The sequence below is a fragment of the Ornithorhynchus anatinus genome, chromosome 8 (assembly GCF_004115215.2).
Source record: "Ornithorhynchus anatinus isolate Pmale09 chromosome 8, mOrnAna1.pri.v4, whole genome shotgun sequence".
NCBI lineage: Eukaryota > Metazoa > Chordata > Mammalia > Monotremata > Ornithorhynchidae > Ornithorhynchus > Ornithorhynchus anatinus.
In genome coordinates, this window is record NC_041735.1 from 38205292 (window position 1) to 38217193 (window position 11902).

The window sequence follows — 11902 nt, forward strand, 5'->3', positions numbered from 1 at the left end:
CATTGAAGGTTATCAATAAGGAGTGGGGAGAGGTGGACTGAACGAATGTTAATGGATACAAATGTACTTCTTTCACTTGCATTTTTGACCATTACAGGGTTTCATCATACAGATAATCATTAGAAGATACAGTTTTCTATTATTTTTCATGTTTTCATTGGAATTTACAGCATTTCACCAGAGACATTCTTTTCCTTCCTGCTAGAAGTCATTTACATGCAACTAGTCTCTTGTGAACATTTCCCATTTGAGACTTATGGGTCAGAAACACAAAGAACATCATGAGTTCAAGCAATAGCCTTTCTCCTCATTTAAAACTCTTAATTTACTTTTGGTTGATCATATATGTTACATGACCATAAACTCCTTGAGGGCAAGGATCATGCTTTTCACTTCTAATGGACTCTCCCAGTCCCCCAAGTGCTTACTACAATGCTTTGCACATAGGAATTGATTGACATGGCAGATGTCCAGTGAACCTGAGCATCCTCTCATTCTTTCACTACTGCATCTGCATAGTATTCAAGAACTGAGGATAATGACAGAATCACAGGGCCGGAAGAGGGCTAATCCAGGCCACTGCCTGGGCAAGATCACCCTGAAATCATCTTCAAGTAAACTACCTTTTCCGTAATCGGAATCCCCCTTAGTATTGCAATCGATGGCTCATCCATTTTCGAAATCAAACTCTTCCTAATGTGCGACCTAAATCATAGATGAATAAGGCAAATGAGGGTCACTGAACCTCTTGATTTCTGCTACCAGATGCAATTTCTGAGTTCATATTGAGTCATTGGGAAATGAACACCAAGAAGCCTTACTTTGCATTGATCCAGAGCACTTTCTTCTGACTCTTGGAAGACAACGCCGAATGATATGCTTTTGGGATCTGAGGAGAACTCCCAGCCGACTGTGAGGCCCGCTTCTATTACGTTGATGGGAATGATGCTGTAGGTGCTGGATTTGATGAACAGCTCTCTTTTGTTTTCTCCAAAATGTAAAATGTCTTCGACCATGAGGGGTAATTTTGTCCTAGGAGGAGGAGGCGGGTTTACAACTAGTTAGGTGATGATTTCAGGGGCAAGTGCCCCAGATCCCACCATTTCTGTTGCTTCTCAAAGCCTCTCTCTCTTTCTGAGAGAAATGGCAATGTTGCTTTGATGTGCATCCAGGTCAGAGAAAGCCAGGAGATGGGGTGATTGAATCAGAGGATCTGTAAGGTGGCCTAAAACTGCAAGCCCCAAACCAAACTGTGCCCAGATAACGTGAATCTCTGGATAAGAGGCAGGAAAAATGAGATTTCATGTTCAAAATGTATTTCCAAGGGATTCAAGAGCTTTTAACCTTCCCTCAGGGGCCCAGCTCATCTCGAATTGTTCTCTGAGATTCTGAGTGTCAGTCAGGGGTCGAGGCAAGCGGTTGGGTGGCTAAGGGTCGGGGGGAAGGGAGCTAGCATCCGGCCCTGGTGCCCATCAGCACAAGAGAGATGGCCCCTCTTCCGCTGCACTTTTGGCTTCCCTTTCCTCCTCTTCTTCCTCTCTGGTCTCTTTAAAGCCTTGCTTCCAGTGCCCCAGCCTTTAAAGCTCCAAGCCTATGTTGGCCCCATGCTCAAAAAAAAAAAAAGGTTGGGGCTCTGGGAGCCTGGCAGGGAACCAGGTGCGGTGCACGGAGAGGGGAGGCCGCTCCAGGGTGGGAGCCGGGTAGATGACGCCCGTGCTTCCACTGCTCTGGATCTGACGGCCAATGGGATGTGGTCCCGGCCCAGAGACCCACGGGATTCCCATCATCTTCTTCAGGCTGCAGAGCTATCACCCTCTCTGTGTAATGCCCACCCATCTGTCCATCCATCCACCCGCTCGCTGTCACCCTGACCAATGTCTCGCCTCATCCCCTTCCGTCCCCATACTAGGATGAGCAGCCATTCAAACTGTCGCTGCAGCAGTATAGAGAAGCTGCGTGGCTCAGTGGAAAGAGCCCGGGCTTGGGAGTCAGAGGTCACGGGTCCGTATCCCGACTCTGCCAATTGTCAGCTGTGTGACTGTGGGCAAGTCACTTAACTTCTCTGTGCCTCAGTGACCTCATCTGTAAAATGGGGATTAACTGTGAGCCTCACGTGGGACAACCTGATTACCCTGTATCTACCCCAGCGCTTAGAACAGTGCTCTGCACATAGTAAGCGCTTAACAAATACCAACATTATTATTATGAAAGGCCTCACCCTCCTAGCCTGCACCATCCCCTCTTGCCCTTCCACTTCAAAGCATTTTTTACTCCTCTCTTGGGAAAGAGGAAAATGCGGTAGAACAAAACAAAGAGAGGGAGAGATGGGAGGAAGACAATAGGACAGGGAAGGGAGGGAGAGAAGGTACTTTTCCTCTTCTGCCACTAGAAGACACGTGACATCGGGGAGAGTTTCCAGCTCAGGACGGTCAGCTGAACTGGAGGTGCCACCAGTGACACAGACGGACCTGGCATAAGAACCACAAGGCAGCTTGGCAGACCCAGTCCCGTTTGCAGCTGCAGAGGCTGCTGGCCCAAGGCCGGGCACTTGCCTCTCCCCCTTTGGATCAGGGGACATTCTGTCTGTCTGTGAAGGCTGAGAGTGACACAGACTCCCAGCTCCCTCCTTCTGAGCTCTGATGGAGGGTGGTCATTTGCAGGTTGGCTTTGGGGCCCTGACAAGACAGTATTTTGGGGAAGCAGCGTGGCTTAGTGGAAAGAGCCCCGGCTTGGGAGTCAGAGGTCGTGGGTTCTAATCCCGGCTCTGCCATTTGTCAGCTGTGCGAATTTGGGCAAGTCACTTAACTTCTACGTGACTCGGTTACCCGTAAAATGGGGCTTAAGACTGTTTGCCCCATGTGGGCCAACCTGACAATCTTGTATCTACCTCAGTGCTTAGAACAGTTCTTGGAACATGGTAAGCGCTACACAAATACCATCGTTACTATTATTATCTTGTGGCCTCCAGTGCCATCGGTGGCCACTCTACTGTGGAATAAAGGTGAGAGAAAGCCTTGTCTAAACCTGAGTCTAGCAATGGGCAAGGGAAACCGCCTTGGCTCCAGAGCCAAGTTGGAGAATTTCAGCCCGTTGGCAGGGGTAAAAAGATAAATCACCATCATGGCCTCATTGCCAAACCTCTATCAGCTCAAAGGTGGTCTGCTTATGGCCAAAATAGATGGGTGGAGAACCTCCCTCATACCCACGGAGCTGATTGGGGACTCCTAAAATCAGGGGAATTTGAGTCCAAACTCCTTTACCTCCATTTTAATCCAGTCCAGACAGGATGATGGACTGCAGGGAATCAGGAGAGGGAGGAGTAAGAAACTATTAAAAAAAAAATCTTACCTGGTGACAGCTGCCTTTAACAAGGAGATTTCCAGTAACACCGGTGATAGCTATCACACGTGCCCAGCAGATGCGGAGGCACAGTGAGTGAGGGTTAGCATCCCAAGGAGAGGGAGGAAAGGGAAGGGTGAAAGATGAAGGGTAATCTGGAGAGGCCTCTGACTATGCTTCGAGAGAGGATAAGGAAGCTTCCGTATCCAAGGATGGGGCTGTGGCTGCACTTGAAAGACACAGGTCCCCTCTTCAAGCGTTTCCCTGCAGCCTGAGGGGTGGGATGATAGAGCCTAACAGACTGGTCAGCCCAGTCCAGTCAGTCATAGCAGGCAGGAGATCTCAGAGGGCTTCTCTCATCCCTCTCATTCAACATTTCTGGACTCGGCCTGGTCCCCTGACCAAGACGGACTTCTAATTGTGGGCCCCGCGGAAACGAGGAGCGCTGCCTGCCCGTGGAAGGCAAGGCTAGGAGAGCTGTGGGTGGTCTTTCGGTTCCAGCTCAGGACCTCCGGGGCCATTATTCGTACCCCGCTCGGAGTATCCCGTACCCTGCCCCCTTGCGACTTCCCCATGTCAGTGTCAGGAGATCTACGTGCTAAACCAATGAAGTCGTTTTACTTACGTCAGTTCTCCTGACTTCAGCAGGCAGATTTCAGCATCCTGACCCATTTGCGGGTCTTCTGAGTCATCGGGGGTTAGAGAGTTCGACGTGCTATCTCTGCAACCCAAAAGAAAAGAAAACAATTGTGGTATTTTTTATTATTATTGTATTATCACTAAGAGTAATAATAAAGGTAGCATTTGTTAAGTGCTTACTATATGCCGAACACTGTAAGTAAAAGCTGGGGAAGATGAAAGATAATCAGATCAGTCACAATCCCTGTCCCATATGGGGATCATAGACTACTTAAGAAAACCTAGTGTGGTGTGGATCAGAAAGAAGAGCAAAGGGATCTCTTCTATATCCCACTTTGCAACACGTAACAGTTTATATTGGCCATATTCCACTTTGGAAATGGGTATAGGAACCAAGTTCTGGCTGTGATGATAAAGAAAAAGTAACAGCCTTAATACGAGTGAGTGAAAGGAAAGACCTGAGAGTTGGGAAACTTGTTTGCATGAAGGAGGGAGAAAGGCAGGAAAATAGGTCAGAAGCTTCAGGAAACTGGGAATGAACTCAATTTAAGCAACAGGAATGAGACATTGTTTTATATTAGAAACACTGAATTGTAAAATACAGAAGAGAGAAGCAGAGAGAAGCAGCGTGGCTCAGTGGAAAGAGCCCGGGCTTGGGAGTCAGAGGTCATTGGTCCGAATCCCGGCTCTGCCACTTTTCAGCTGTGTGACTGTGGGCAACTCACTTCACTTCTCTGTGCCTCAATTACCTCATCTGTAAAATGGGGATTAACCGTGAGCCTCACGTGGGACAACCTGATTACCCTGTATCTACCCCAGCGCTTAGAACAGTGCTCTGCACATAGTAAGCACTTAACAAATACCAACATTTTTTTTTTTAAATGTCATTAAACGATGAAGTTCCCTTTAAAGGATATTGCCTTGCACGGATCCAGAAGTTCTACATGAAATGGAAATAATTTCTGCGTGAGTAGCAGGAATCACTCGACGCAACATTTTGCCCGGCAGATATGGTTAGTGGAATACCGTTTTCCATTGCCAGATTTCAGTATAGGGCTTCTCCAGGCCTAGTAAATCCTACCTATCTGGCTTCCCCACCCTGATACTCTACAGACATTTTCTCTGGCTTCATTTCATACAGTTACTGCTCATCAGTGTTCCTAGCTTTTTGCAATCTATCTCCAAGCTCAATTAACTACTGGTTCACAGAGAGCCGAGCTACTCTGAATCCCAACTTGAGCTTCTGGAGTTGAGACAGTTAACGTAGCCTGCTCACAAGATGGCGCCATCATATCACTCATTATGCCGGGATTTCTCTTTCCGGGACGATGTACACCCTTGTGTTCTCCCTCAAGGGGTGTAAGATGATCGTTTACCACTATCAACTAAAGATCTTAAACCCTGAACCAGGTCTGTCCCCACTTTCACCTGTGGAAACCCAGTAGCCAATCTTGCAGACGAATTTCGGCACTGCTGGACGACAGCATCCTGTGGGCAGGGAGCGTGTCTATCAACTCTTGTAATAATAATAATAATGTTGGTATTTGTTAAGCGCTTACTATGTGCAGAACACTGTTCTAAGCGCTGGGGTAGACACAGGGGAATCAGGCTGTCCCATGTGATGCTCACAGTTAATCTCCATTTTACAGATGAGGTCACTGAGGCACAGAGAAGTTAAGTGACTTGCCCACAGTCACACAGCTGACAAGTGGCAGATCTGGGAATCGAACACATGTCCTCTGACTCCGAAGCCCAGGCTTTTTCCACTGAGCCACGCTGCTTCCCCTACTTTCGATCCATCATGTCCACTGAGCTCTTACTGTGGGCGGAACATCGCACTAAGCACGTGGGAGACTACAATACAACAAAGTTGGTAGACACGTTCCCTGCCCTCGACGACCTTACGGTCTAGAGGGCTTAGTACAGAGCTCTGCACGTGGAAACCACTCAATAAATATGAACGATTGATAGCGAGCTAGTCAGGATGGCCCAGGATCCCAGCTGAGTTTATAAGCATCTGCCTGAGACCGAACCTCCACCCACACGAATCTCCGTCAGAGCAAACATTCTCTCCTGAATGCCACCATGGGAAAGTCATTATCCGGGAGGATTCCAGAATCCTTCAAGATCAAGGAAAAAAGTATATTGCAGACAAGACCGAGGAGGAAAGAGGTGGGCCACAGTTAAATAGTTATGGAGTAGTTCAAATAATTTCATGTAAAAATACCTCCGTATAGGAGTGGAGAGCTTTTCAGGATTGATCATAGATGTACCTATCTTCCTCAACAACTCTGTAACATTTCTTTTTATTATTATTACTAAAAATAATAATGGTATTTGTTAAGTGTTTACTATGTGCCAGGCACTGTTCTAAGCACTGGTGTAGATACAAGATAATCGGGTTGGACACAGTCCCTGTCCCACGTAGGGCTCAGAGTCTTAACCCCCCATTTTACAGATGAGGGAACTGAGGCCCAGAGAAGTGAAGCGACTTGCCCAAGGTCATCCAGCTAATGAGTGGCGGAGCTGGTATTAGAACCCATGACCTTCTGATTCCCAGGTCCATACTCTATCCATTAGGCCCAAATTAGAATCACTTTGCCTAATGAGCGACCCATCACTCACCCACAACAAATAGCACTATAGCTCTTAAATTCATCCCCAAAGAGCAAAATTATCTGAGAGACAATATATATAAATTTAACTGCACTCCTAACCCATCTCCTCCTCTCCAAACCCAATCTTCCCATTGCCACTGAAAAGAATGGTCTTTTCACGGGGTTTGCACCTTCTTTGGAGGCATTTTAAAATTTCTTAAATTGTGCGACAGTTAGGATGCTTGACCAAAAATACACAGTCACCTTGATAGTCAAAACACTGCATTTGAAATCACTGAACGTTCTCCTCAGAGGTAAACACTGAAAACTCAAAGGTAATTTTTTTCAAGATTGAGACTGGGAAGTATGTTTCATTAAATGATAAATTCAGAATGTTTTCTTTTTAGGACCGTGATACCTAATCTGTTTGTGCACTCTTAATAATTGCTTCAGCTAATTTCTAGTTGATTACAGCATTTATTAAATGCTATGTACCATATATGCTAAACACTGGCAACAATTCAACAAAATCATTTCACACAATAATAATAATGTTGGCATTTGTTAAGCGCGTACTATGTGCAGAGCACTGTTCTAGGCACTGGGGTAGATACAGGGTAATCAGGTTGTCCCACGTGAGGCTCATAGTTACACCCCATTTTTACAGATGAGGTAACTAAGGCATAGAGAAGTGAAGTGACTTGCCCACAGTCACACAGCTGACAAGCGGCAGATCCGGGAGTCGACCCAGGACCTCTGACTCCCAAGCCTGGGCTCTTTCCACTGAGCCACGCTGCTTCTCTAATTCCCATAGTCATTTATAATAATAATAACAACAATAATAACAATAATAATTCCCACAGTCATTTCACAAGGGGTTCAAAATCTGGTCGGCGAAGACGACGACAAAGAAAACAAGAATGAATGAGAAACAACAAATAATGAAAATTAATTTGGTCAACTGTATCTATTCGGCATTTACCGTGTGCAGAGCACTGTACTGAGCTCTCAGGAGAGTACGATAGAACAATAAACAACACATTCCCTGCCCAAAACGAGCTTAGAGGACTGTAACGATTAAAAATTCAAAAGCACGAACTAGGAGTTAAACAGAAGGGGGCAATCCAGAGCTGGGATTTTTCACCGCTCCAGGCCGCCCAGCACCTTCAACCTGCCTACATTTTTTAGTTTCCCTGATGCCAAGTACGGTGGAGTCTGGCAGTCTTGTGGTTTTCTTTTGGCCGGAGGAGGCTGTCCAGTCACTGGGTGGCCCTTGCCAGACTCTGAAGATCATGATAGCACAGCGGCTCTATGCATTTGGAAATCACGGAACTGGAACAATCATAATAATAATGGTGGTATTTGTTAAGCGCTTGGTATGTGCACAGCACTGTTCTAAGTGCTGGGGGAGATACAGGGTAATCAGGTTGTCCCACGTGAGGCTCACGGTTAATCCCCATTTTACAGATGAGGTAACTGAGGCACAGAGAAGTGAAGTGACTTGCCCACAGTCACACAGCTGACAAGTGGCAGAGCCGGGAGTCGAACCCATGACCCCTGACTCCGAAGCCCAGGCTCTTTCCACTGAGCCACGCTGCGTCACCACACTGGAGACTTCTGAACATCACTAAAGAAGCTCTATGGCCCCTCTACTACGGCACTACCAGTAAGGACTGTGGATGGAACCAGCCCCATCGTGGCCACCGAGTTAATGTTTCTCAGATGACGCTATAACCAACTCCTGGACCTGTCTTCCACCATTGAGGGGTGGCCCAAAATGTGGAGACATGACCCTAGCCTCATTTTTGGGGAAGCAACCCCAGTGTCAAGCCATTAAAAGTTGAAGAGGACCAGGATCCGATGAAATTCGTGCACCAATCCGTAAGAGGGGACCAAGCCTTTGGAATCTACCTGGAAATCTCTTTAACACATGGACACTGAGGAAATGCCACAAGATTTCAGAGATGCTGTCTTAACCAAGATGTAAAGAGAGAACGGACTGGGGAAACCAGTCTTCACTGTTTTCCACTGCAGGCAAGGTTCCGGCCTGGACCTTTCAGTACAGGCGTCTGAAGGACAGTCAGCTTCAGAAGACACAAAAAGGTGATTGTGGGCAACCAGTTCCATTTCAGTTGGGAAGTCTGCAAGGCTGTTTGGTGCCCAATCTTCTACACGGCTGTGTACTCTCGACCTCCCCCAGATCCCACAGACGTTTCATCGGCACCATCTTTAAACCTTACCGACCACCAAACGGCAGGAAAGGGTTACCAATAACTAGGACCTAAACACTGCGGGGAAGTGTGTTAATCCCACACCAGTCTTTTCGGCAAGATTCAGCATCTAGATGTCAATAGTGACCTCTTCAAAAAAGACGGATTGCTATTAATACTGGCCAATATAGGCTTATTTTCACCCCTTCCCCCCACAGACAACCTGCCAAGACCTACTAAACTTTCAAACTTATCTCCTACAACACTTCACATTCTCTTCCAACTATGGAACCATCCTCCATGATCATAACCAATCTTGATGATTAATGAAATAACGCAACGTTAGGAAATAGACATCTTTGTGACTTTGTGTCACTCTGGTTCCTTAACCAGAGGCAGTGTGGCCTGTCAGAAAGAGCACAGGCCTGGAAGTCAGAAGACCTGGGTTCTGATCCAGGCTCTACCACTTGACTGTTGTTTGACCCTGGGAAAGGCACTTAATTTCTCTGTGACTCAGCTTCTTCATCCGTAAAATGGGGTTTAAATACCTATTCTCCCTCCTCCTAAGACTTTGAGTCCCGTGTGGAGCAGGGACTGTGCCTGCCCCAATTATCTGCAGTGCTTGGCACATAGTAAATGCTTAACAAATACCACAAGGGCTTTGAGCAAAGATGACTAGTCAGTAGTCACGTCACTTAAAGAGAGGTCATTTTTATAGACCACTGGTTTTCAAAGGATGGCCAACAGCCACAAAGCTCCTCAATTATCCCTGGAAACTTGCACATGCTGGTTTGTTTCAGGTGTACGAGGAAATCCAAAGGAGAGGCGGTCTATGGAATTTGTTACTTCAAGGAAGGGGTCCTATTAGAAAAGACTGAAGGTTACCAATATAAATGAGACAAACCATTCAACCGCCTAGCAGCGAGCAAACTTACAAACACTTCTCACTTGTCTGGAGGGAACAGTACTTTTATCAGGTGAAGAGGAAACGATGATTTCATTGACTTTTACACTTATGAGTCTCCTGGGAAGAAGGGTTGGTGGCGAAATTATAATTAAATGCAGGACTGCTCTTACGTCTTGTCTTTGTCTCTCTCTCTCTGTGTCTCTCTTCACTACTCTCTATGTATTAAACATTAGGGCCTGTCTCTCTCCCTGGGATAGATTAGTGGTGATTGGGTGTGGTGAAAGACCATGGCTGGAGCTGCCCTTTTAAAAGAGGGCAAGATTAATATCCTTTAGCTACTCCATCCTATCATCCCCAAACCGCATAACATGCATCTTGAAATTTTTCCAATCCTTGTCTGACCCCTCTCACAAACAGTATACCTGGAAAATCCAAATTAGTTCTCTTTTCTTAAGAAAGGATGAAAGCCGGGATCTCAGCTATATCTTCTGGAGTTTAATAATAATAATAATAATAATGTTGGTATTTGCAGAGCACTGTTCTAAGCGCTGGGGTAGATACGGGGTAATCAGATTGTCCCACATGAGGCTCAGAGTCTTCATCCCCATTTTACAGATGAGGTCACCGAGGCACAGAGAAGTGAAGTGACTCGCCCACAGTCACACAGCTGACAAGTGGCAGAGCCGGGAGTCGAACCCATTACCTCTGACTCCCAAGCCCGGGCTCTTTCCACTGAGCCACACTGCTTTAGCTGAGTCGCTCCAGGAAAACTAAGCCTGGGCCCTGAACGTGGAAGGGGACGGGAGAGCAGAATGGTGGCAGGGAGATTCTGCAGGTGGAGGCTAAATGAAAGGTGACTTGCTGCTTGCGAATTGAGTTAGAGCTCATCAGGTGTTCAGCCTACACCATTTATTGCACACTCACTGTGTAGGGAGATTCCGCAAAGAAGATCTAAATGCAGTCCCTACCTCCGTGGCTATGGCTTTCTAAAGAGGGGAAGCACGGCAAATATAAACATGCCTAGAGAAACAAGAGACAGAAACAGGCACACACGGACCCAAGCAACGACAGCTCTAGGGTGCACACTTTGCCCTGGATATATCCTTGGGTATGAGCAGAGAGATCCAGCCTTCTTTGTGGCCCGTTGGGCCCAGGGATTTCCAAACTTCCAAACAGGGCCAGGGAATCCTTTCTCTCTCCTGAATCAGTAAAGTTTGAAAATCCCCAGGCCCTTTGCCCTCAGAAGGCCCCCCAAAAGCCCTAAAACATAAGAGTAATAATAATGATGGCATTTGTTAAGCGCTTACTATGTGTCAAGCACTGTTCTAAGTGCTGGGATAGATACAAGCTAATCAGGTTGGACACGATCCCTGTCCCACAAGGGGCTCACAGTCTTAATCCCCATTTTACAGATGAGGTAACTGAGGCACCGAGAAGTTAACCGACTTGCCCAGAGTCACACGGCAGACAACTGGCCCATAGCCCTGTCTCCACTATTCGGAGGGAAATGGGCATAGAATTTGAAGGGTGGATGGGGCCTAGCGGGTCAGCCCTATCCAGGCAAAATTCTAAGGTTTCATCTCAAAGAGTTTGGGTCCCAAACCTGGTCCAACATCTATTTTGCTAGCAAGGGCTTAATTCTGGCCAGACTTCTAGGGTAAATAAGGGCAGAGATGGTCTCCCACCGGCTCAGCGTATTAATTACAGTAGTTCAGATGTGACTGTGTGGACTATAAATCTCAAGTTCGCATGTTGCACTGAGTCCAGAACTTGCTGGAGGCTAGATATAGGGGACTTGGTGAGCATATGCCATTTGGACATACTCTGTCCCCATCTCAGGATCTACCTTGCCCATCCTCTGGTCTCCCCACAATTAAATAATCCCAGATGGATGAGAAGCAGAAGCGTTTTTAATGTTATTTTGCAACTTCCCTTGGACTCTGGATCCTGCACTGCTGCTAGATGGGGGAAGATAATCCCAGCAAAGAGGCCAAGAGAGTAAGCTTCTCCATTAAAGTGTGTACTCCCTGTGGGCAGGGAACGTGCCGCTTGCTTTATGCGACCCAAGTGCAAAGTCCAGTGAGTAGCCCGCATCAAATGAGTTCTCAATACTAATACTCTGGAGAGAACACAAAGTTCTAAATTGGGATCCGGGTTTGAGGCAGTCTTTCGAATCAAGATTAGTCCTCAGATGCAAGTCACCGACTGAA

The 11902-nt window shown here is 46.7% G+C and overlaps 1 protein-coding gene across 4 annotated transcripts in view; it reads right to left on the minus strand.

The window, feature by feature from the left end:
• Nucleotides 1–11902, minus strand: part of FYCO1 (FYVE and coiled-coil domain autophagy adaptor 1) — a 97843-nt gene that overhangs the window by 12339 nt on the left and 73602 nt on the right. For all 4 annotated transcript variants that reach the window (XM_007666151.3, XM_007666150.3, XM_007666147.3 and 1 more), the window contains 2 exons: nucleotides 3965–4060; nucleotides 822–1032 (listed from right to left, as the gene is read on the minus strand). In XM_007666151.3, the coding sequence (XP_007664341.2) occupies nucleotides 822–1032; nucleotides 3965–4060 (307 nt within the window). The remainder of the gene's footprint in view (nucleotides 1–821; nucleotides 1033–3964; nucleotides 4061–11902) is intronic.